The sequence below is a fragment of the Mustela putorius genome, unplaced genomic scaffold (assembly GCF_011764305.1).
Source record: "Mustela putorius furo isolate JIRA1106 unplaced genomic scaffold, ASM1176430v1.1 tig00003834_pilon_pilon_pilon, whole genome shotgun sequence".
NCBI lineage: Eukaryota > Metazoa > Chordata > Mammalia > Carnivora > Mustelidae > Mustela > Mustela putorius.
The window spans coordinates 92,395,298-92,422,616 of NW_025421987.1; the positions used below are offsets into that span (position 1 = coordinate 92,395,298).

At 39.8% G+C, this 27,319-nt stretch overlaps 1 protein-coding gene across 4 annotated transcripts in view; it reads right to left on the reverse strand.

Moving 5' to 3' along the window:
* The window catches only part of FGF12 (fibroblast growth factor 12), a 561,802-nt gene that overhangs the window by 280,843 nt on the left and 253,640 nt on the right, over window positions 1–27,319 (reverse strand). Inside the window, exon 1 of one of the 4 annotated variants that reach the window (XM_004745275.3) lies at window positions 4,199–4,242. The exons of the other annotated variants lie outside the window; for them this stretch is intronic. Within the exon in view, the coding sequence (XP_004745332.1) occupies window positions 4,199–4,205 (7 nt within the window). The 5' untranslated portion in view covers window positions 4,206–4,242. Of the gene's footprint in view, window positions 1–4,198; window positions 4,243–27,319 lie in introns of those variants that run through there. 4 annotated transcript variants of the gene reach the window in all.

Sequence of the window (27,319 nt, forward strand, 5' to 3'; positions counted from 1 at the left end):
CACCAAGCAGGCCCATACTTTCTCCTTCTAAATAGCTGAAAATACCTATGAACTGAGAAATTAGATTGAGAAAAAGTCACATCACATCTTAGGATATAAGTGTTTTTCAAGCATTTAATCCTCACAGTTATCCTGCGGGATAAACATTATAGGTATTATTATTATGATGATGATGATTATTATTATTCTACTGTTCCAGAACAAAAATGGAGAGAGGACTAAATTCACTAAGTCAAACTGATAGCTAATTAGTGAAGAAACGGGGTCTTAAATCTGTTGTTTTCCAAAGGGATGTCCTCTCCACCCTACCACACTGGTTCTATTAACCCTTTCTAGCTCTCACACCGAGCTCTGATCCATGGAGCAAATCTTCCTCTCTCGACCCTTCCCTTATTGCTCAATCCAGAAATCCACCAGAGAGGCTGCTGGCAGGTCTGAACTTGCTCAGAATGCCTTAGCATGATCTGTCCTGTGGCTGCCTCTGTGGGCAGAACACTAACCATCCAATATCATATTGCTGTCCTGCAATCAGAAAATCATCCTCAGTACTGACATCTCCCTCAGTTTAGAATCCTAGCTGAGCCCTGTAATAACACAGCCTCTTACTTCTACTTGCTTGAAAATTGCGACCAAGACTTCCTCTGCTTGGGAAGCAGAATCAGGCCTAAATGTGTCTCACTAATTTTCCTCTTTGTTAGAGAGCCCCCTATTGCATAATCTGCGTAATTAAAGTGTGTATGGCTTTGCTAACCAATTCTCGGAGAGTCAGTCAAATTGTGTAAGACTTAAAAAAGAATTATACTGGCAGTATCCACAAAATGCCGTCCTCTGATTTTCTTTTCAGGGTATTCGGTCTCAGGGAGCCACTCTATAAGTACTATAAGTATGTATCTAAAAGAGCAACTTAACACAGCATTAAGTCACTAAATTCTGGGGGTTTGCATTTTAATGCCTAATTGCTGTGAGCTTATTGAAAGAGCCTGGGAGAACAGCTTAACCATTTTGTTCCTTAGGACCATTTGGAAAATGACAACAGTAGACTTACATTACAAAGATTTATACAGAATCACTGAACATAAGAACTGGAATGGAAGGAACCCTGAGAATCATCCAGGCCAATGCCCCCACTTGAAAGATTATGAAATTGAAGACTGGTCACATAGCTACTGGGTGGCTTAAACCAAAATACTGTCAGGCTTTCTGATTCTAAGATCAGTGGTCTCTCCGGCATCAGATTTAACTTTTCCCCTAAAAGTTCCTATTTTAGGCTTTCTTTTAAAAGAAGACAAACAGGGGCACACTGTAGCTCAATCAGTTGGGCATCTGACTCCCAGTGTCAGCTCAGGTGGTGGTCGGGGGAGGGGCGGCGTCCTGTGATTGAGCCCCACACTGGGCTCCCTGCATTCGGCAAGGAGTCTACTTGAGATTCTTTTCCTCTTCCTTCCTCTCCCTCCTCCTGCTGCCCAAGGTCCCCTGCTCACGCACTCCTCTCTCTCTCAAATCAATAAAATCTTAAAAATAAAAATAAATAAAAAGAGATAATATAGCATGTTTACCACTCAATCCTCACAACCACTCAGTAAGTTATTTATTATTGATGTTATCATATGCCCAATTTACATAGGCGTAAATAAGCTCAGGCTGCTGAAGGTGTGGGCCAAGGTTAAATTCATGATTAATGATGGCATTAGTATGGTACCTCTGATCTTAATTTGAAATCCTTTATTTCCTTCTTTGGACCTTTTCTCAGCCTCCCCCATTTAAACTTACCCACTAGGCAAGATCAAATGATTTCCAAAATCTTCATTAAAGAATGCTAACAGCTTTCCCCCAAATGCCCCCAGCTAGCACATAAGGTAGGCATTTTCCTCCCTCTCACCTCACCGCCCATGTCCCCTCATCCTCCCAACCAACATCTACTTTCATACAAAACAGGATTCTTTAGTACCACCGGAATTTCTCTTACTGGTTTATTGCATAGGATAAAAGACTCATAATTCTCTTTGTAACTGTACAAGTATCATCAAAATACAGATTTTTTTGTGATGCTAATGAGAATTTTCCTCACCAGGTAGTACTGCTTGCAAAACATCTGGTGCAACATGCCAAGAATACATGCGAGCTGAAAGGTGGGACACTAACCTTGCCTCAGGATCTTCTCTGCCAGGAAATTTCCTGGCAGGCCCGGCCTTTAATACATGAGCTAGATGCCATAGCATCTGATAGCCACATGAATAACTTCCTTAATTAGTTCACCCCTTGTGTTCTCTGGATTCAAAGATTAAATTAAATGCAAAATTTGCAAATCATTGTTGGAGTATTCATTGGCCTGCAAGTCATCTTCAAAAACAACTACAGGTTGGGGAAAATTTGGTGAAGACATGAGTTTGCCTATGTCTTACACATACGTAATTTGACTCACATAATCAGAGAGTCTGTCAATGAACATGTAAGTGTATTTGTGTGTGTGTGTGTGTGTGTGTACACTTATATATAATGTTGTATGTATATTATATATATATATATATGTATATGTAACTTTTTTTTTTAAGATTTTATTTATTTATTTGACAGACAGAGATCACAAGTAGACAGAGAGGCAGGCTCTATGCTGAGCAGACAACCCACTGCGGGGCTCGATCCCAGGACTCTGGGATCATGACCTGAGCCGAAGGCAGAGGCTTTAACCCACTGAGCCATCCAGGTACCCCTATGTACATGTAACTTTTAATGCCAAGGTAAGAAGTCTGGTGAAGGAATGAAATGTGATCCATTGCCTAGTCTCCTACCAAAGTATTTATTTTCCTTTCTTTCTACATTTATCTGTATCTCTATTTTTAACTATCCACACGTCTTATCCATCCCTCCATCCCTCAGTCACTGGGCACTTTACTAAAAGCCAAACTGCTTAGCACATCGGGGACACAGAGAAAAATCAGACGCTGTTTATTCTCTCGGAGAACTTTCTGTCTAGTGGATAAACCTGATGTTTTAGATGATGACAGAACAACACACATGCCCCTGAGAAGTGCTCTGTGCTGGAATGAACCCCACTACCAGCTAGAAGAGACCCTGCAAGGTTTCATCAGAGAGAATGACGGGAGAATTTCCCACCCACGGAGAAGTGGGAGGTGGCCTCCCCAGAGAGGGGCTAAGGAAGGCCTTCGGAACAGAAAGAAAGAGAAGAGCACAGAGGAGTCCCACATCCCAGTGATGTCAGGCCAGGAAGTCCTCTAGCGCAGCGACCTGGCGTATCTTGTACATTACCATATTTCACATGCCAAGCTCACAATTAACAAAACTACACGGATCACACGAAATGACAACTGAAGGAGCAGTCTTCAAAAAATGTTGATGGTCCATTGGGCTCAGAGAATCCGATACACGGAGATCCCTGGCAGAACTGGTTTTCAAAGGAATGTACTGCTATGGAATTTGTGCCTTCTCTTGAAAGCAGCAGAAAGCTATTAAAAGTCTTTAAAAGGGACCATGATACAACTTAACCAATAAAATTCTGTACTATTGCATCTTTTAATAGAGGCAATGGGGATAAGTATGTTACAACAGAGTTAGTAGTAATCCGATTCGATTCGTCACATTAAAATTAAATCACATGAAACTAAAATTCAGTACGTAGAAGTTATAGGGGGACGGACGTGCCTTACTACTTTCTTACGTTGATATAAATTAGCATAAAGAGTACATGAGAGGGGCGCCTGGGTGGCTCAGTGGGTTAAAGCCTCTGCCTTTGGCTCAGGTCATGATCCCAGGGTCCTGGGATGGAGCCCCATCAGGCTCTCTGCTCAGCAGGGAACCTGCTTTCTTCTCTCTCTCTCTCTCTCTCTCTGTCTGTCAAATAAATAAAATCTTTAAAAAAAAAATAAAGATTTATTTAAAAAAAAAAAGAGTACATGAGACAAAGCTCGAAGAGAGTTTTACACATACTCTCACCAACTCCTATACAGCTCTCTACAAATGTCACTGAAAAGGGCTGGGAGGCCACATAAGTAGAAAACTGGGTATAAATATGCAGAGGCTTTCCCAAAGTCACATACGAAAAAGAGCAGAGGACTAGTAATGTAATAAGACCTGGATCTAGTATGGTTTCTATCATTAACTCGCCCTAAGACCCTGCGACTTTCTTCCCCTTCCTGGGCCCCAGTCATCTCATCTATGAAAGGAAGGGATAGATTGGTACCTTCCATAGTCTGCTTGGAAAATATCTTCTTCTGAGGAAAAAGAAATATATCCTCTTCTTTGTTCATCTAGAAATGAACAAATAAAAGCATAAAGTAAAAGATGAGATAGGGAGTTGGAGAGGTGCTATGGTCTAAATGTTTGTGTCCCCTCAAAATTCCTATGTTGAAACCTAATGCCCAGTGTGTTGGTGTTTGGGGGTGGGTATTTTGGGTGCTGACTATAAAAGACACTTCAGAGGGCTTCCTAGTCCCTTTCTTCTGCTATGTGAGGTCAGAGCTAGAAGGCACTACTATGAATTAGAAACCAGACTCTCACCAGACATCCAGTATGCTGGTACCTTGAGCTTGGGACTTCCCAGCCTCAAAACTGTGAGAAGTAAATTTGTATTGTTTAGAAGCTGCCCACTTATAAGCTATGGTACTTTTGTTATAGCAACACAAATGTGAAAACACATTAGACTTCAAATTTAGAAGTCTGTATAGCTACTCAAACAGATATTTCATTTTACTCCAAAATGACCCCATTTCAGAGGAGGGCAATGCAGGATGTATAGTAATATTCTTTGTTAACTTTCTAAAGTTGTAGGGGATACAAAGTGTAAAACAAGGGAAAGACGGTAACACCCCAGTAACTATATTAAGAACTGGAGAGACAGTGTATACACTTGCTTTTATCTTTAGCTTTATTTGAAAGAGAGACGCTTCCATAAGAAGTATTAGGATTCAAAAGAACCAAATATCTTGGAAGTAGGAGAGTGTTTGCCTTGTAATCAGAATCCTGATTTTATTCTATTTTTGTTGGGGTTTTTTTTTTTTTGAAGATTGATTTTATTTATTAATTAATTAATTAATTTATTTATTTATTTATTTATTTGACAGAGAGATAGAAAGCACACAGATCAAAAGGCAGAGGGAGAGAAAGAAGCAGGCTCTCTGCTGAGCACAGAGCCTGATATGGAACTCCATCCGAGGACCTAGCATCATGACCTGAGCCAAAGGCAGAAGCTTAACTGACTGAGCCACCCAGGCACCTCCAGAATCCTGATTTTTAAATTGAAATTTTTAAAGTACTTTTAGGTTAATTAGTTTTAGTTTGGTAGTCACCTTAGAAGTGGGACTGAAGCTACTAGTAATATTTTGAAGAATAAATGAGAAAACACGTTAATTACTTAGCATGGTACATGCCATATAGTACATACTGCATAAATGGTAGCTATTTTTATTATAGTGTGATCATTTTGTTCAATAACATTTGTAGAGAGCCATAAGAGCAGGTGAAAGTAAGAGTAACGTTTTTGCGTAACATACATAGTATGACTAACAAGGTCTAGGTGTTCAATAAACACACAAGCCCACTAATATTTTAAATCAGCATGGGGAATTTCAATCTATAATTTGGGTTATCTGGGTGGAAAAAGGAACACAATCCAAAGTTAATTCTAATCAATATGGTGCACACCTCCTTCATTTGGCAAAGAAATATGAATAATAGCACAGTGGTTTTCACATCGCTTCATTTAATGCCCCCATAGTATGTGCTTGTAAAAGGAGGTGTAAGTACCACATCGAGAAAAAAAACTGAAGAGGAGATACAGAGCAGTTCTTAAACTGCACTTGCTGGTACAGTCTTGACAGAGCACCAATTTAACTAGGACTCAGCCAGAGGGAGCAGAATCCTTCTCTGTTATTTCCAAGAAGTGGAGAGAAAGCCCACTTACTGCAGCCACCTGCAGAGCAGCAGGCATGGAGAAGCACAGCTTTTTCTCATGCCTGAAGTCATCTGAAAAAATATGCCCATTCATTTTATATTTGTTTAGTCCAGAGTGCAGACCTGAGATACTCAGGTAACCAGCCACAAAGAAAGTCTTCAAACCTTATCTGTGCTTTTCCAACCAAAATACAAAGTTGTTAATGTTGTAGAAAGTTAGGTCAGGGGGAAAATGCTTTCCTTACTCAAGTCCCTTCAGATCCTTCCCAATTACAACTACTCTTGTGAACGCCCAGCAGGACTCCTCCCTACACCAAACACACACACACACACAGACACACACACACACGGACACACACACGGACACACACACACACACACACAAGCTAGCAGGGCACACACCATCACGTACAACATATACTCACTTCTGTATGTTGAGCATGCTTTCTGTCTTTCTCACAGCAAAGACAGTTTTCTGCCTTTCATTATACTGATACGTGTCTTAGTCATGTCTTATCTCCTCTACTAGATTATGATTTCCTAGAAGGCAGAGAATCTAATTCCCTCATTTAGAAGTAGGCGTTCTAATTAAATGTGTGTTGGAAGGAAGGAAGCGGTGGGGGAATGAAGTAAGGGAGAATAAAAGTTCACATGTACGAAAATAAGAGGAAAAAATTACAAGAAAAACAACCTCTCTGATAATGCTGTTCGATTTTTACACTTCAAGCCTCCAAACAAATAATTCAGAGAGAATTCCCTTTTAAAATTGCAAAATATTCTGAGTACTGGGAAGGAAAAAAAAATTTAGAAAAGAACAAAACATTACTTGGGATGTTAGCACCATAAAAAAGGGCCTAAGCTCTGTCAGTGAATCTTCTCTTTTGTCCTCATAATTGAACAGTGTTTCAGGAGATGGTGGGAGGAACTCCAAATCTGGGCATCATCCCACACTTCCCCAACCCGGTGACAGTGTCAGAGTTTGACACAACAAAATGTAAGAGGAAAAACTGTTAGGCAGTACTTGTATATTTTACAGACTCACAGGAAGAAGAGGAAAGGATTTCAGGAATAAATTATTCCAGCACCTTAACTTTAGATAAAAATCTGACGTTCCCTTAAACATTTCATATGCTTTAATCTCCATTGTCTCTGTCCATAGCAGTCCTTCTGCCGGGAATTACCTCTCCTGTGTTTGTCCTAACTCTGATGCTCTCTCCTCCTGGACATCTTCCCCAATTCTCACTGTCAGTTTATTACGCCTCTTTCAAGTTGCCCGGATCACTTTTATAGACTTTAATTTATACACTGATATATAGCAGTTTTCCCAACTAGACCATGAATTCCTATAGGGCCTTATCTTATCTAACTCCAAAAAACCTAGCAAAATGTTTAAAAAAAAAAAAAAACACCACAAATTGAGGGACGCATGGGTGGCTGAGTCAGTTGAGCATCTGCCTCTTGATTTCTGCTCAAGTAGTGAGCTCGGGGTCATGGGACGGAGCACTTGAGTGGGGTCCCGCACTCAGCACAGAGTGCTGCCCCACCCACCACTTGTGCTCTCTCTCTCTAAAATAAATAGATAAATCTTTTAAAAAAAGATGTCACAAATTGATATTGGATTGAAATATCCAAAATCACCAAAAGAAATGGGGGAAGAGGCTGGCATCAGGTTCACCTCTTGGTGAAGCCTAAGATATCTGACTCTGAGCTACAGCAGCCCTCAAAGACTAATCATTTTAAAACATAAAACACAGGGGTACCCGGGTGGCTCAGTGGGTTAAAGCCTCTGCCTTCGGCTCAGGTCCTGGGATCAAGCCCGCATCAGGCTCTGCTCATCAGGGAGCCTGCTTCCTCCTCTCTCTCTGCCTGCCTCTCTGCCTACTTGTGATCTCTGTCAAATAAATAAATAAAATCTTAAAAAAAAAAATAAAACACAGTAATACCTTCTTAAATACAGGCTTGTGAGGGCTAATTAAAATAGCAGACTAGTCGTGATGTGTGGGAAGGAGCTGGGCTTCTGTAGTATATATAGTAGATTGGAAAGAGGGATAGATTGTGGATCTCAATAAAGAGTTAAGGTAGATAAGAGTATTTGTAGATTTGAGAAGATATCTGTTGATTCCATTCTGAAAAAAATACTGTGAGTGTGTTGTGCCAGAAAACACCATCAAGAAAAAAAGAGAGAGAGAGATGAAAGACATCTAAGATATTCTTTGCAACAAGTAAACAAACAAATATACCTAGATACAGATATTCCAGATGCCTCCTTAAAGCCACACACAGATTTTCAGTGGTAATAAAATTATCTCAGTTGCCATTATTCCACTTTTATTAGTCAGAGCAACTTTAACATGAGCTCATTTGGGGAGGTATTGTAATTACTTTGAGAATCAGCCCTCCTTTTGCACACCCATGTTGATAAAAGCATTAGTAACAATGGCCAAAACAAATGTCCATCAAAGGATGAGTGAATAGACAAAGTTCAGTATATGCGCACAGACTTAAAATGGAAGGAAATTCTATCACATGCTGCAACATGGATGAAGCTTAAGGATATTATGGCCATGAAATAAACCAGGCACAGGATGACAAAAAAATGAATGATTCCTCTCATATGAGGCACTTAGAGTAGTCAAATTTAGAGAAACAGAAAACAGAATGGTGTTTTCCGGGGCTGGGAGAAGGGGTAATGAACAGTTGTTCGGTAGGTATAGAGTTTTAGTTTTACAAGTTGAAAAAATTCCAGAGTTCCATTGCGCAACAATGAGAAAGTAATTAACACCACTGAATGGAACATTTAAAGATGTAAAGATGGTAAATTTAGTGTTATGTGTTTTTTTTTTTTTACCACAATTAGTTTTTTTTTTTTTCTTAGAAACTTCCTTGCCCAAAACAAGTTCCACTCCACCTTTCCCTGTAGTTTTTGATTGCCACTCTCTAAATAGTTCTACACAATATGCAAGTATTTCTCAGAGTAACACACAAGTTGGCCAGAAGCATTCAATTCATTTATTTAGGTCGTGTTAGGTGTAGGGTAAGGTATTTGGCTCTAGATGAAAGGGGGAAAGAAGGAAGGCATTTTAAAAACTGGTCTCTTTTAATAGAAAGCTCGGTCAGGTGGGCAGAGCTAGAGGAGTCTTAGTGAGGATGGGTGAAGGGAGACAAGACGCTTATCAATACAGAACCAGGAAACCTGCTTCCACACCACACGTGTATTCTGAGGAATATTTGTTACCCAGATTTCTGAGGTATTTGAGTACTCACGTCTGTGCCCAATATCAATAATTTCTAAATTCTATAGAATACTTCCTTATTTTAAGAGATATTTGAGGTTGCCTACCAGCCCCGAGCATTTAGGAGTCAAACTGCTTTCCCCAAGCACCAGACATGAGTTTGAAGAAACCCTGTCAGCCCAAGGAGTACAGGAACAGGGGATGACAGGAGTTATCCTGAAAACTCCAAACACAGAGGAGATCCGGTTGGAGAAATGACTTGGATCACTCTAACAAAGGCACACGCTGCCTTTACCACCCACAACGAACCTCAGACTTACGGAGGAGCTGGGACCTGAAGAGAGAGACAGGGGGCACGTGTAAGCAGTAAGGTGAAACATTTCAATTTAAGATTTCTATCAGGTGGATTTTCTTAGAAGTCAAAATAGAAAGGAGATGATTAGATCTTAGCTAAAGGGAGAAGCAACATACCTTTATTCCCTGTTGGTAAAACTATCTTAAAAGAAAAAGTGGAAGGAGAATGTTTAAAGTATGTGCCACTTTGTTCCTGCATTTCTAATGTGAATAGGTCTAGAAAATCGAGATGCTGTCTTGACACCATTATCCTACTTCTTATGACAAAAAATGACAAGGGAAATTTGACAAATCAGTTCAAAATATAAAACCTACTGGACAGAAAATAATTTTGATAGAATCACAGAATCCTAGGGCTGGACATCCAAATGCCCAAATCCTCATCAAATGACCCAAGTGTTTCTTGAAAATCTCCACTGATGGACTGTCACAACCTACTGAGACCTCTCCTCTCCCACCTGAATGAACTCTGGTTTTAATACCTCTCTTTATAAATTTTGACATTTCCATCAACTCTAAATAGAACAGTTAGCCTGCATCCTAGCCAATGCCAACTCTACCCATTAACAAAAGACTTCAAAAATTTTTTTGACTTCATAAAGGTCATAAATCATTTATACACGTGAATCTCAATACATTGTTAAAAAATATAACTAGAAGGGGGGTGGGATTATGGACATTGGGGGAGAGGGTGTGCTTTGGTGAGTGCTGTGGGGTGTGTGGACCTGGCAATTCACGGACCTGTACCCTTGGGGATAAAAATATATGTTTATAAAAAATTAAAAATTAAAAAAATATATATATATAACTTACACTAGTCTTTTTATTATGCGGAAATATTCATGAAACATGAGACTCAATATGTCAAACTGGCCTAACTGTCCCACCAGCTATCAGGTAACAGCCTTAACCTCCACCTGGTCATTAAACAGAGCACCGGGCATTCTCTTTGACTGTAACTTCTTCTTCACAGAGCCCCAAGCACAGGGCCCACACAATTGCACATAGACATGCTTCACTCAATGCCATCTCCACATTGTCTCTTTGTTGCCTCCTTTCTATTCCCACTGCTATCTCCTCCTGCAGGCTTCCAGTAACACCCACCTGGCAGTCCAAATGAGCTCCTATCTGCCTGGCCATCATCTCTCACCCTTCACCCCCATTCCTCAAAGGACTTATTTCAGCAAGCAACTTTCCATGTTCATGGACACAATTATACTCTGGACCCTGCCGTAAGTGCTAATGGAGATAACAAAACTTAACTGATAATCATAGTACAGGATAAACAATTACAAAACAAAATTACAAATTACAAATTACAAAATTATAATTACAAGAACAAAAACAATTGTGTTCAAAGCGCTGTGGGAATCTTGATTCAGATGGAAAAAGGGCTGACAGTAAAGCCAGGCCTTAAAAAATAAGACACCTTCTTTTTTTTTTTTTTTTAAAGATTTTATTTATTTATTTGGCAGAGAGAGATCACAGTAGGAGAGAGGAAGGGAAGAGATCACAGAGAAAGAGGAAGGGAAGCAGGCCCCCTGCTGAGCAGAGAGCCCGATGTGGGACTCCATCCCAGGACCCTGAGATCATGACCTGAGCCGAAGGCAGCGGCTTAACCCACTGAGCCACCCAGGCGCCCCAAGACACCTTCTTAATATAATTTAAAATGAGCTCTTCTCAGGTCACGCTTTTAAAAGGCAAGAGCAGAACTGGCTAGGAATAGTGAGGCATGCATGGTAGGTAGGAGGTAAGATTAGTTCAAGATAAGTAAGATAATTTGGAACATGCAAAAGATGTTGTGAAAAGGTAACGACCTAAATAACTAAAAATAAAAAAATATAAAAAATTTAAGAGTTAAAAAGTTGTTATATACACACACAAAAATGAAACAATCTTTTAAGAATCATATTACCAAATCAAATAAAAAAGGAAATGAAATACTCTATTCAGAGAAAATGTGAAACGCAAACGTTACAATTCATAGGTCTCAATTTTATGTCAAATTGCATACTGCAAATACATATCTATGTATGAGAATTTATATGTGAGTCTATATATAGGAAATACATGCTTCCATTATTATATAGATGTGTATGTAAGAAATATAAACGTATATGAATAGATGTGCAAACAGCAAATACCAATAGTACTTATCTCTATTTAATAACTATCAAGGATGGAAGTTTTCTTCATATTTTTCTATATTTTCTACATTTTCTATATTGAAAAAATTTTAAAAGTACCAGAAACTGCTTTGCCCAATGTATGTTACTTTTAAAGAAGACATAGGACATGTCCGAACAGGTGACAGTGTGGACCTAGGGGAGGGGAAGCTACACAAAGAGAACCTTATGGATGAACCAGCACAAGAGGACAGGGTCCACAGCAGTGCAAGCACTGAGTAAATTACTCAGTGTCAATTGTTTAAATTTCACTTAGATCACTGGTTCTTTTTCATGGATCTTTTTAATGGAACTATCTTTTTTCTGTGATTATCCCAAATTTGTTCCCTCATTTAGAAATTTCTCAAGTAGAGTCTGTTTTTATACATAGAGGAAGATTAGTATGCTTCAAGTTCTAAAGCTCCAAAGATCATATTATTTTGTAATATCAAATTCAATATAATTTTCCACCTCATTAAGAAAAAAAAAAAAAAAGCTTTAGCTTCCATGTTTCTTTTAAATTGTTATGGAACTTGGTCTTAAATTCCTCCAAATAATTTTGTGGGAATGAGTAAAAACTAATTTTAATGCATTTGTTAACACTGTATGTACACTTAAAAGCACTAAAATATAAAATAAAAGATTTTATATACATTACATTTTTAAAAAAAGATTTTATTTATTTATTTGACAGAGATCACAAGTAGGCCGAGAGGCAGGCAGAGAGAGAGGAGGAAGCAGGCTCCCAGCTGAGCAGAGAGCCTGATGCGGGGCTTGATCCCAGGACCCCAGGATCATGACCTGAGCCGAAGGCAGAAGCTTTAACCCATTGAGCCACCCAGGCGCCCCTATATACATTGTTGATCAAAAAGAACTGTTCAGTAAGTTTTCACCACTGGGTAAAAAAATAAATAAATAAACATAACACAAAGTCATTTTTTTCAGTAGATTTCTCTAGTGCTTTCTAGCTATTTAGTTATTTTAAAGCATTATTAAAATTCATTATGCCTTCATTTTATATAAAGGAAGATTTGTGTTTGGAGACCAAAGAATACATATACATGTGCAAACACACACACACACACACACACACACACACATACACGTCTACTCCTTTTTTGGGCAGGGGAGGACACAGGTATTTACTACATAACAGATTCCATCACAATTCAATTGGAACAATGGGGTTCCAATTGAATTGTGATGGAATCTGTTTAATGGAACTTTAAGGATGGCCATTCTAATCAAAAGATGACAAGCAACAGTATTAAGTTGTAAATAGAATTCCCATCTTTATGGGGTATCGCAGAGAGAAGGCATGTTGTTAGAGGTAAACAATTGCCAGGGGAAAAGTTTAGTCCTTAGGAGTCCACCGTAGGGTTCTGCAAAGATCAACGTGACCACCAGAAAATGCATTTTCAGTATTACAATACTTTATCACTCTTTCATTCAACAAACATTTTCTGACCACCTGGGGTAAGTAGCACACTAGGCACCAGCGGTAACGCCATGAACAAGACAAACAGCCCTGCTTTCTTGGCATTCATATTCATCCTTTAGGCCTTCCTTCTCTAGCAGAAAATATTCCTAAAATCCTGTTTTTGTCATGCCACTTTTATACTCAAAGAACTATGACTTCCTCATGGATAATATCTAACCTTCCATATTCAGAGCAATGACCTGGCAAAAAGAGCAAAGAATCAGATGGTCTACAAAACATTTACCATTTATGTGGTAAATGAAGCATCTCCAAGCATCCCTTGCCTTACCTCTAAGAGGGGGATAAACACAGGCTCCCTGCTTTTCTGCTCAGGTTGTTATGGAATGAAGGATGAAGTGCTTTAACCCATAAGGCACGGAGGTATCTTTTGCCCACAATACTCCGTTCACGTAAGACCCATTATCCTTTTCTCTTTTGCAGACAGCATCCTCTTCCCAACGCACAATGTTGCTTGTGTTAATCCCTGTGACCTGAGCAGCCTCTCTTCCCTTGCTGCCTGCTTCTTCCAAACCACTTCCTCCACGAAGCCCTTCCTAATGCTTCCAGGGAGAAAGACACATATAGAAAACCCCTAGTGTCATGCCTAAACAAAACAAAACCAATTCTGCGTTTGGTTTGTTTATACCTTTCTTTTATTTCACTTTTACATTAATACCCTGTCTAACTTGCACAGATATCAGTTCCACCATTATTTGGGTTATTCAAAGGGAAAGAAGTTTTGTTTGTTCATTTTACCAGCCAAAATATGAAGAATGAAGTGATTTTAAAATCTTCCTTGAAAAATAATTTGAGTTTGGGGATTTTTTTTTTAAATGTGCTTAGAAATGTCATGGGGGGAGGGGGTCCTCAAATTAAAAATCACTTAAGCGATCATCACTGTAGTTATAGCAAGGCACCCAGTAAATTTTAAGTAATTAAATGGATCAGGGCTGCTTTTAAAATACAAGTCTCCAATACCATGCAAATGACTCAATAGCCAAAGATATTTCCATAAATATGGTCAAATTAAATGACAACCATTTCCCCCATTCTACATAAGCCCTACTTTCTTCAAAGGGTCTTGAGACATGAAAACAGGGCCCAGCCTAAATTCAACTTCATCCAAGGAAACTGCCAAATCCCCCCAGTTGAGGAGAATTATTATTTCCCTCATGCTCCCCTTGAATAGCCTGTATGTATTACTCTATAAAACCCAAATGGCAATAATTTGCAGTTAACAATATATTGCCCCATAAATCATTGCATTTGATCCTCACAAGTGTCCTTACAAAAGAATTAAATAGCAGGAAAAACTGAGGATTCAAAGTTGAAGTGAGGGTGCCTGAGTGGCTCAGTTGGTTGAGCGACTGCCTTTGGCTGAGGTCATAATCCTGGAGTCCTGGGATCCAGTCCAGCATGGGGCTCCTAGCTCCACAGGGAGTCTGCTTCTCCCTCTGATCTTCTCCCCTCTCATGCTCTCTCTCTCTCAATAAGTAAATAAAATCTCTTAAAAAAAAAAAAAAAGGAAGAAAGAAAGGTGAAGTGAGGTTCCTGAGTGGCTCAGTCAGTTAAACGTTCAACTCTTGATTTCAGCTCAGGTAATGACTTCAAGGTTGCAAGATTGAGCCCCACATCAGGCCCCATGCTCAGTGCAGAGTCTACTGGAGATTCTCTCTCTCCCTCTCCCTCTGCCTCTCTTCCCACTTGCATGCTTGCTCAACTCTCTCTCTCAAATAAATAAAAGCTTTTTAAAAAATTTAAAAAGTTGATGTGATTGTGATGTGAAGTGAAGGCACTTGAGCCCAGGACTTCTGACTGCATTCAGTGCTCCCTATACTCTACTGTGATGTTCTTTATAAAAACCACATTCAGAACATGTTTCTGATTTATTTTTATGTCCCTCACTGCTTTTCACATGGAAAGCTCAAGAAAGATATGCTAAATTAAACTGAAAATTGAAAGTTGGACAACTTAAAACTTTGGGGGATGGTGCTTATCATTGAAGCTCTGCTGTATGCGCTATATTAGTTAATATACATATCTGATATATACATGAAGCCCTAATCCTAGGAGAGATAGGACACATCATGAGATGGTTGTATGTTCCATGTGAGCTGATGTGCTCAGAGAGGCCATCAATGTTCTTCTCTACAGACAGTCAATCCCTGGGCCCATGGGGCATACTGTAAAGACCTCAGGCTTTTAAGTCAGACTCTACTTCTTATGTTTGGGAACAATATCTTGATCATGAACAATGGGATAATCATACTTGTCTCCCATAATTATTCTGAGCAATAAAAGAACATAAATAAAGGAGTAAATGGTTGGAACTCAAAAAAATATTGCCTTTTCCCTTCTGTGGTAGGCATAATTCTAAGACGGCTTCTCCAATCCCCTAATATATAATCCACGCCTCTTGAGCATGTATGGGACTGTTACTAGGATATATAGTCACTCCCTGGATTATGTTATGTTATGTTAAGAGTCCTCCTTAGGAAAAAGAATCTTCTGTTGGTCTTGAAGAAGCCAACTGCCATACTGTTAACTTCCTATGGAAGCCATGTGGTATTGATCTGAGGGCAGCCCACAAGAACTGAGAGGGCCATGGTGGACAGCCATCAAAAAAGATGGGGCCTCAATCCCACAGTCTTAAGGAACTAAATTCTGCCAACAACCTGAATGACCTTTGGAAAAGAGCTTCAAGCTCCAAATGAGAACACAGACACAGTGCCTGTTGTCTTGTAAAACTCTGAGCAGAAAACCCAACCAAGCTGGGCAAAGTTTCCTGACCTACTGTAACACAATAAACATATGTTATTTAAAGCCAATAAATGTTTGATAATTTGTAATGCAGCAAGAGAAAACTAATATACCTTTCTTAAATGAAATGAACCAGAGTGGTCTATAGAATTTGTAAGCTTCCAGAGGATGCCAAATCATTTTAGCAATACTCTGATCACCCACGCAATTCCCAGGAATGGCATCCTTCAGATCCTTCAGATCACCAAACACTGGAGAATCCAGCTGTCATCAACCCCCCATATGTTCCACTCAAGCAATTCCTAGAAAGGACATTGATTCATCTTTCTTAGATTAGTTCTTTCTAGGGCAATCTGGGGCCCCTAGCATAGCAGTCAGAATCACAAAACTTTAGAACCAGAAAGATCCTTAGAGATACTGAGGAGTAATATCATCCTATTTTCACTTTATAAGTGGAAACAATGAAGCCCAGAAAGTACCTTCCTTAACCTCTCACAAGTAGTCAGTCAATCGTAGGAACACAGCCAAGTTTTATGTGGACTAAAGCTATTGCAATTTAGGAGATACATATTTGAGAATATATAAAATTACTTATCAAGTTAAGTATTTAGGATTAAAAATAAATAAATAAATATATAAATAAATAAATCAGACCAAATTACACATTTGTTAAAAAAAAAAATCACATATAACCTAATCATTACAGACTAAAGCTATTGCGATTTAGGAGATACATATTTGAGAATATATAAAATTACTTATCAACTTAAGTATTTAGGATAAAAATAAATAAATAATAAATAAATCAGACCAAATTACACATTTGTTAAAAAAAAAATCACAGGGCACCTGGGTGGCTCAGTTGGTTAAGCAACTGCCTTCGGCTCAGGTCATGATCCTGGTAGTCCCAGGATCAAGTCCCACATCAGGCCCTCTGCTCTTCAGGGAGCCAGCTTCTCCCTTTGCCCCTTGCCCCTTTCATGCTCACGCTCTCTCTCTCTCAAATAAATAAAATCTTAAAAAAAAAAAAATCACATATAACCTAATCATTACAACATCCAGATACAGCTTTATACTGATTCCTTATAATTTCTGTCTATATACGCTCTCATTGTTTCTTCATGTAACAATTTTGCAATATTTTCTGAAGAGAAAATACATGATACAATCTTGCCTCTAACTTGATTTGTGTTTAATTATTAATTATTATTAAGTTTAAAAGTATTTAATTCAGCTCTCCTTTTTTATATAATATTTCTAAAGATTTTATTTATTTATTTGAGAGGAAGAGAGAGAGAGAGCGCATGAGAAAGAAGAGGGTCAGAGGGAGAAGCAGACCCCCTGCAGAGCAGGGAGCCCCGATGCAGGACTCCATCCCAGGACTCCAGGATCATGACCTGAGCCAAAAGCAGTTGCTTAACCAACTGAACCACCCAGGCGCCCTAAATCACTTTTTCTACTCATTATTGTGACTGTCCTGTAAATATTTAGAGGTATTGTCAAATTTTATTTAAAGACAAACTCAATTTCTACTCTATATGAACTATAAAATTTGAAATCATTTTCCCCAAATGAACTTCTGTTCACTTCTCTTCACTGCAATAATTTCAAAGCACAGTACAATCTCTGGCCCTGACCTCCATGCCATGCCCCCACCAAGTCAGCATGGTGGACAATTGGAGTGTTGCAAACAAGGATTTACTCAGAAGTGACTGTAAGCCTACAAGATGATAAGCCTACTAAATCCATTTTAAATGTATCCCCGACTCAACTTCCCCTTACCCAGATCCCCAAAATGACAGAAACAGCTCTACTGTCCTTCCACAGGGGACAAGTGACAAAGGAGATGACAGAGGAAAAAGCCAGCAATATTACCCTGTTGTGGTCAAAATATCTTTTGCAAATTTACAAAAAACTGAGAGCATGTGAACACATTACTAGTGTCCCTCCCAGCGCTGTGGAAAGGTCTGTGCAAGTGAGAAAACCATGAACCTGAAGCTTGATTGGCATCTGATCAGTGCAGGTAAAGGACATCAGTTTTACCCTACACACTGAAAGAGGGGCACGTGAAAGGCTCAGTCTATGGAGCGCCCAGCTCTTGATTTTGGTTCAGGTCATGATCTCATAGGTTGTGAGATGGGAGCCCCAAGTCAGGCTCCATGCTCAGCAGGGAGTGTGCTTCAGGATTCTCTCCCTCTGCTCCTCCCCCTACTTGCATCCACACACTCCCTCTCTCAAATAAATAAATAAATCTTTCACACACACACACACACACACACACACACACACACACCCCTATGAAACAAACCAAGTTTTTTGTGGAATGAGGAAGATAAGGTATGGAAAAGTTAAATAACTCCCCAAAATCTTATCACAGGTCAAGAGTGGAGTTGGAATTGAACTCAGGCAGCCTGAACCCAGCTTTCACACTCTTGACCGCTTTGCTCCAAATACTGCGAGAGGAGCAAGTTTGTGTCTGTATACATGTGTGTGCAGGTACACGTGCGTGTGTGTGTCTGGCAGAGAGGAAAAGAAGCAAGTATTCTGTGAGTCAATATTAATGTAGAGTGGACTTCGGTTGAGTTCTTATTTGTTCTACTTGATTTCAGTTATAACCAATAGAACACACAGAAGGGATTGTGGAGTCGACTTTAGGGACCATAAGCAGCAGTCACTGCTAGTCAAAAACTAGTTTGACTCGGCAGTGATTGGAAAATCCATCTCAATCCCTCCAGATCAAGTAGGTTATCTAAAACCCCCATGATCAAGACATCAAAAGCAAGAGGCTGAGGGCACCCAGCTGGCTCAGTCAGAGGAGAATAAGACTCTTATTTTGGGGTCATGAGTTCGAGCCCTATATTGGGTGTTGAGATTACTTTAAAAAAATAATTTTAGGAGCGCCTGGGTGGCTCAGTGGGTTAAGTTTCTGCCTTCAGCTCAGGTCATGATCTCCAGGTCCTGGGATCAAGCCCCGCATCAGGCTCCCTGCTCAGCGGGAAGCCTGCTTCCTCCTCTCTCTCTCTCTGCCTGCCTCTCTGCCTACTTGTGATCTCTGTTAAATAAATAAATAAAATCTTTTTTTTAATTAATTAATTAAAAATTAATTTAAAAAAAGTAAGATGATAAACTAACTCAAGGTGGAATGAATATCTTTGCATTTCATGGGGGCACCAGTACTCTTTCATCCAGCTATGTCTCAGATCTATGAGCAAGCTTCCCAGGGGAGAAGACTTAGCCACTGACGGGTTCAAAGAACACTGACGAAAGAATTAGGAGAAATGGCTCTATGTCACATTCTCACTATTACTCCATCTCTGAAACACTGGGGAGGTCCTACTCCTCTCACTCTCACTTTCCCAGATGGGATAAGGGCTTATATAGCTGCTCCCGATGTCCTAGGATCTAGGTTCTCATCTTTACACCACAAATTGAAAGCTGAAGAAGAAAAAACGCGGAAGGCTAGGAGGTAGGCAGAATATCCTGCCTTTAACTGGGCTCTCTTTCTCATTTAGAGCAATAGGAGCTAAATACAAAATACCCCCCCCCAAAAAAAAAGTGATTCAATTTCTTTGAATACTAAATAAGGAATTATCTTTAAAGGAATAAAGTGAGAGTTTCAAATCCAAGATTGAAAGTCACTTACAACAGAAAGGAAATATTAGCAAAGGTCTGTGAAAGAGCCCTGATCTTCTGGCTCCCTACTCCCGGGCTTCTCACTGTAATCACCGCCAAGCTCATGGCCTCCCCCATCCACAAGTCTCAGGAGGGAGTGCACCGTTGTGGCCATGCAGTCGAGTATGGAAAGTACTGGAAATAAGTTCTGTTTCTGGGACAGCACTGCTCAGCCAGGGCACCATGGAGGAGTCTCCTGAGCGTTATTTTTCTCGTCCATCACAGAGTGAACCTTACCTAGTTACTTCCTTATATCTGTCCACATAGGAAATTGTTTGTTTGTTTTTTAAGGCAAGTTATTCTGAACACTGAAATAAGCTTTTGCTTTACTGCTGAAGCACACTGAGCCTTAGTCAAAATACGCATTTCTTCTCCTTGTTCTGTTTGATCTCTGCTGCTATGACCTGTTTCTGTGGTTTTCCCAGCACAGAATGATTTTCAATGTGTTACATGCTAAACTTCCTAGTCATGTTTTCTGATACACAAAAGATAGATAACATTTGCCTAAGTGAGTTTTATAATTCCCTGTTGGTTTTTTTTTGTTTTTAGATTTTATTCATTCATTTGAGAGAGAGAATACAAGTAGGGGAAGAGGGAGAAGCAGATTCCCTGCTGAGCTGGGAGCCTGACATGGGGATAGATCCCAGGACCTGGGTATCATGACCTGGGCTGAAGGCAAAGAACACTTAGCTGTCTGAGCCACCCAGGTACCCTCCCCGGTTTTTAAAATATTATTTTTTTAAAAAAATAATATTTTTAAAACCACACACCACACACCACAACTGATGCATCTACTTCTTTCAGTTAGCCCAAGTAATACTCCAAGTTTTCTTCTTGCCCCTACTGAACACCTACTTCAGGTCAGGCCCACTGCTGGGTGCTAGAGTTCCAAGAGAAAGAAATTATGACCCCAGGATGAGGTGGCCATAGCCCTGCCAAGAAGCTCACTCTCATTCTGGGACCCAACATAAACTGGTGAAGAACAGAAGCTCTCTGGACTCAGATGATATACTTTGTTGTAGTGAGGCTCCGGAGAGAAATACTCACCTTCTCTTGTGTCTCACTGTGCCCCTTGAATACAGTTTGAAAAAGTCAAGGTCAAGTACTGAAAATTAGTGGTTTTTAAATATCTATGCACATCAGAATCCCCTGGTGGGGCTCCTTAGACCAGATTGCTGGGTCTTCCTCTCAGATTTCTGATTCAGAAGGTAGGAGGCGGGGCCAAGAGCTTGTGTTTCTAACAAGTTCCCAGGTGATGCTGATGTTGCTGATATGGAACTGGTGGTTGGAGAACCTATGCTGAAGGGAATAATGATGAACTGAGCTAATTAGTCGGCGATGAGGCTCTAGCATTGGTAGGTATAAAAAGCCCCCAGGTGTACCAATGTGCAGCCGGACTAAAAGAACCCCTGGTTTGGATCAGATGTTACCTTCCCCAAATAACTGCACTTACAAGATACGCTTTTAAGCTTATGTCTATTTCTGAGTAGCTTGCCTAATGATTTCTTTGCTTATAGGTTCAAACTTCTAGGTAAATTTATGCTGAGGATCATATTTGCCAGAAAAGACTAGAATGCAGCTCATATTTTCTGATTGCTGACGACATACACAGAGCCGTGTCTCCCAACATTGTATTGGGGGCTGGAGGACATAAAGATGAGGACCCACCACAAACCAGATAGGTGCCGAAGGACACAAAGATTAATGTATTCATTCAAAAAGCATTCCTGAGTGAGCTCACAACATTGTGCCAAGGAGCTCAGGCTTTTCTCTTTAAAAATGGGAGGCAACAGAGGTTTTTAAGATGAGAGTAATATAATCTGAATTGCATCTTTGCAGTGTGTGTCTCAGATTCATCAGAAGGACCTTGGAGAAAGAGATGCTAGAGAAAGGGTCATAGATAAGCAGTGGGAAGAGAAAGAACTCTGTGGGAAAGGAGGAGGAATGAGAAATTATTAAGGAGACTAGTGCCTGCAGAAAGAAGCCAGCAGAGCTGCAAAGATGAGAATGAAACCCTGACAATCCCAATCTCAAGATCATTAGAAAAGCAGAAAAGTATTGTTGGTATTACAAGGCATCTGTGAAATATAAGGTAATTAAAGAGAAAATTGCTTCTTGTATAAAGAACAAGTTGGGCGGCAGCAGCATTGCCCTTTAGCCAGAAGTTTCAGGGAAAAGCCAGTAGAATTTACAAAGAATAGGAGAATATTTGTAAGTAGCCTCCATTCCAAATTTATTTATTTCTTCAGCCTGCCATTAATCTGGAAACATTGCTGAATAAAACCGTTCGACTTAAAATTGTCAGCATATTTGAACTTCAGATATTTTCCCCTACTCTCTGCCACTCCCTCGCTCAGCTCTGTAGGTTGTCTCTCCTTCTTCCCTTTTTCACTGAAGAAATGTATTCTCTGAATCCTATTCCTCTTTGGCAGTCATATCACCTCAATTAACCAAAACAACATTTTCTGTAATGATGAAACCAACCTTTTTCTCAAATACCTACAACTATCCTAAGTTTGAGTCTCCCATTTCCAACTGCCTTCTGGACAAATCTTCTGACTTGTGTCTTAGGCAACTCACACTGGAGAATTCTATTTTTCTCATTTTCACCCATTGATGAGATCCTACCAATCTTTTTAAAAGCTCTCAAATGTACGATGAAAGTATCTCTGATTCTAATTGGATATGATTCTCACCTTTGTAGGTTCTTCATTTCTTGGACATAATGGTGGTCTATGACCCTTCTCATTGACGGTCTCTTGCAGACGTTAAAAGGACCGAGGACGGTGAGCATGCCCTGTTCATCTGCATATCTGCTGCCAGAGACTGGCACCTATCATTTGTTAAATCAACTGGGGAAGGTAAAAAAAAAAAAAAAATGCTACAAAGGGCTTATTTTAAGCCCTTTGTAAGTTTCCTGAAAACTTACAGACCATCCAGAAGAAGCCATCCCGAGGAAAATGGAATACATATGGCTGTCCTTATCACTCAAAGGGAGAACCAGGGATTCCTAGTCTTTTTATTTCCTGATGCCAGTGCAGTCAGATCACTGACTAAGAAATCTCCTGCTCCAGCCTCAGAAAGGTAGAAGCCAGAGCAAGGGCACCCAGAGAAGCACAGTGTTGCTGCAAATAGTCAGGCAATATCACGAAAGAAGACCATTTCAGAGCTCCTGGGAACCACAGGCTTCTCTGGCTTTATAAAGCCCTTTTGGGGAAATGAGTTTGGCCTAAAAGAAGCACCTCCATAGGGCTGAACTAAAACATGGAGTGTGGGCCTTGGGGTCATAAAGTGTAGGCAACCTTCTTGGGCCACTTTGTACTCAACTGCAACACTAAGTATATGGGTCTAGTCATATGTGTGAATGTTATTTGCAGTGGGTCTCCCAGAATCATCCAACACACAGAATAACCAACATGGGATTGTCTATCTTTATCACTTTCTTATGGATGAGGGCAATCAGATCAGATGCTAGGTCTAAGATTCAAGCAAAAATGTAAAATTGCCTGAAGGTTTTTATTGAAATGGTAACTCGGTCGACTACCACAGTGCCTTCAGTCCACAGAGCCAGCCTTTATTTTCTCCTGCTAACACACACTCTTCTTCTGTCAATATTCTTTATGTGGATTTTAGAGCCCCTACTGGTATTTCATCTCAATATTTCTTTATGTCCTGTACAATGTGGAGCTTATACCCATTCCTAGTGTAGCTAAAAGGAATGTCAAACTTTTCTCAGTGTAAAGAAGCTTCCCATGAAAATCCTTATTGTCTCTCTTTAATCTTTCCTTTGTGGAATCAGAATATTCCCATTTTCTTGGATCGTTTACTCAACAAATACATAGTGATTTCCTGGTATGTTTTGGACATGATGTTATGCATTAGGAAACAATGACGAGCAAAATCAGATCTGGTTCTTGCCAGAACTGAGCTCAGAGTCTGTGGTGGGAGAGCCAGACGGGAATCAAATAATCACACACATTAAATGTGAAATTGCATCTGTGAAGAAGAAAAAGTACCTGGTTGTGTATGAAAGTAATACAAGCTGAGGGCAGTCAGGGGAGTCTTTGCTGAAGAAGTAAATGCGGAGTTGAAGTCCAAGGGCTGGGAATAAAGGTCGCTAAGAAAACAGTTTTACAGGTAAAAAGGATAGTATGTAAGAAGACTTTAAGGTGTGAGAGTGTAAATAACAAGAGGAAACTTTTTAAGACCAAAAGAAAAATTGTATTTGTCATAAGAGCAATAGGGAACCTATTGAAAGGTTTTTAAGGAGTTGAGAAGATAAAGTGGGAAAAAAATCTGCATTTTGAAAAGTCACTCTGACTGCAATCTTGGAAAATGTCAAGGGAAGGGGACAGGTGGTCCCAGGCTAGACTGTTTGGAAGTGTTTTACAGCAGTCTAGGCAAAAGAAATAAGATTAAAATGGTAGCAGCATAGTAATTACTGAGTAGGCAGAGCAGTTTGGGGTGGGAACTACATAATGAGTCAACAGTGATCTCTAGGTCTCTGGAATAATGGGATAATGTGAATACCATTCACTAAACAGGGCAATACTGCCAACAAACACCATTAAGAATAAAATCACAAGTTTGAATTCTTATGGGTTGAGCTTCAAGATTTTCTTTCACTAGCCCTCTTCTTTCTCCTAGTTTTTAAGCACCTTCCAAAATTTTTCTTCAGGAATCACTATAAATTAAAAAGAAAGGGGACACAAATATATAGAGCAGCATCTCTTTAAATCTTCTGGTTTGCAGATGGTAAGAGGATTTCAAACATCTGCCACATTTGAAAATCCAACTCTATTTACCCTTCTAATACATGTTAATCACTCAACAAATGGAAAATAAAACAAATGATGCCTTACTCACCAGCCATACCATCCAACTCATCAGTTTATATGAGCATCCACTGTGAGTCTGACATTTCTCCATCCCATAAAATATTATATACTAACTAGATAATGTATTTGACTTACGGTTTTACTTGAATTTTAATGTAAATACACCTCTCTCCAGGTTAAGTGCAAGCTCACTGGTGGTAGGAACCACATCCCACATTTCTAACACATTGTAGAAAATGTTTCTTAATCCAGGTACAATAAATATCATATATTTCCCAATCCATGGCACTGCTGGGCATGGGCAACGGTATAAGGGTATAAAGGCAAAATAAAGAGAAAATTGTGTTTGAGGAGTTGAATTCCAATGCCAGTATTGCTACTTAACTAGCTAGGCAAAAGTGGGCAAATTAGTTCACTTCCCTGAATCTTAGGTGCCTCAGTAATTAATCTCTGAAGACTCAGTTCAACGGGATCCTATACCTTAATTCAAAAGAACTTGTCAGAAATGACATAACAGCTTTATTTTTCTTGAATAAATATTGAATAAAGAAGGGCATGAATGATTGGATATCTGGGTGAGTGAAGCTGCGGGAGCCTGCAGTGAATAGAAAGAGTATGGATCATGCAGTCAGGGAACTGGGATCCTGACCCCCGTTGAGCCCCTGCCTCACTCTCTGATCCTAGGTGAGTCTCTTCTCTTCTGTGCCCTTGTTTCCTCCCTTATGAAACCTCTCCCAGTGATGTTGCACATTTTTTTGACACCCTGTTTTCATAGCCCAGAGCCAGGGATCCACAGGGAAAAGCTCTTTACTCAACTCTACCCCTTTGAAAATAAAGAGAGGGATCATAATGCAGGAGCATTGTTCATTTCCAGTGTGAAAAGACCTCTTCAAATGGGAAATGACAGCCCTCGGATTCCTCCCTTTGATTTACACTGTGTTCTTTCTTCTTCTCTTTGTGCAAGGGATAACAAGAGAAATTCTACTTTAGGAGAAACAAGTGAGTCCTCGGTGATTCTAAAGCCAGAACCTTGTAGGCCAAAGACAGGAAGGTACCAGTTACCACACAAAGATTGCCCTGGGATTCTGGAAATAAGTCCAGCCATTACAGAATCTCCCTGTTGGTAGTTCAAAGGTCTGCAGTTGTACCAGAATTACATCCCCTAGATCTCATTAACTCAATATAACTTTTCCTGAGAAGGACAATAAGATGCTGCCTTTTTGCTGACTCTCTTTAACCCTCCAATTGTATGTACATGTTAGAAGTCTAATTTCAATGTACTGTATATTACAAAGATCAAAATTAGAGTGTCATTGAATGGTGCCAAAATAACACTGCCAGGGAATTGAGATGACTGCTATGTCAAGAACCCATAATCCTTACCAGACAGAAAAAAAACAGAAACCACATGGTCTATCATTAAGCTGAAAGAGTGACTTTTATTTGGGAAGACTGGATTTTAGCTAAGCCACATTACAAGAGAAATTCAGATGTTTGCAACAATATCCATTCTCTTTGTAACATGTGTAAGCATCTTAGTTACAAGTGAACTTAACTGTGGCTTTCATTGCTCTGTGCAGTTCTATCACGGTAGCTCCTAAATCCATCGTCACAGTCCAAATGAAATATTCTTTGTTTCTCTGATGTAAAAATCTTCCCAAAAATACAGATGATACTATATAAGCTACATATTTAATATAAAGATAAGTGACTTGAACTCTTATAGGACAGTAGTAGGGAATAGGGCTGGAAGGAGTGATGTTGAGTTCCGAATACTTAGTATCCTACTCTGTCTCGAAGGTACTGAAGACTTTGAAAAGCAGGCTGCAAGCTCATCAGCATTCTGCTTTAGGAAGTACAGCTGATCATTTCATTTTGGCTTAATGCTTCAAAGCACACTTTGTTGAGTTCAAAATTTATCTCAATATCCTTTGTGAGCTTCAAAAACAAAAATTGTTTTAAACATCATTTCTAGTTTCAGCATAATCTGCATTTTGGTGTGGACTTTGCTATACCCTTCATGCTCACGTGTAAGGCATTTGCTTCACACAAAGTCAGTCTGGCTGAAAACTCTGCCCTCAGGGTGAGTCTTGCTATATGATGTACCTGGAAGGCTGTGCAGCTTATGGGAATTAGGAGAGCAGCAAGTGGAGCAGAGGGGCATTGAGAGGGTTCAAACATAATTGCTGAGAAGCACAGATACTGAGGGATGCAGTCCTGGCACAATGCCAGGCATCAGGCTTATCCAGGGACTCCCAGATTTAGCCCCAAATTCAGAGACCATAGATTCCAGGAGTTCTGAGAAGTCCCTCTAGTGACTTACAAAGCAATACGATTTTACTGGATCACAGAGATTTGCATGAACTTTAATGAATTGATTGTGAGGGGAAAAACGAAAAATGACCGTCGATCTGGCTGCCTCGAGTTCTTTAGCCAAACCCTAGAAGCTGGGCCAGCACACCACAGCCCACATTCCCTCCAGTGCTGTTCCATCTGACCTTGAGAGCTGACCTTGGAAAAAGGGCAACAGATATTTGATTCAATGTCTTTGAACCTAACTTCACCATCTACCACACTTCCTTCTCTCCTCTTCCCTCCCAGTGTCTCTCATTCATGTGTTTATTACGATTATACGTTTTTCACTCTCAGACCTCATTTTTTTTGGTCTTTTTTTTTCTTCTGTCTTTTATTCTCTTGCCTTCCTGTAAGCCTGTTTTTGTGTTCAAAATTGTTCCCAAGATTGTTTCTGAAACAGGATAATGTGACCTTCAGCAGTTAGACAAGACTGGAACAAGCGGAAAAACAGCAGAGTATACTGTCATTCCTCATGTTCTAAGAACAATTCAAACAAGCCTGTTCCATAACGCTGACAGGATCTCCCCAGATTCTGCTTTTGAACACACCTTCACC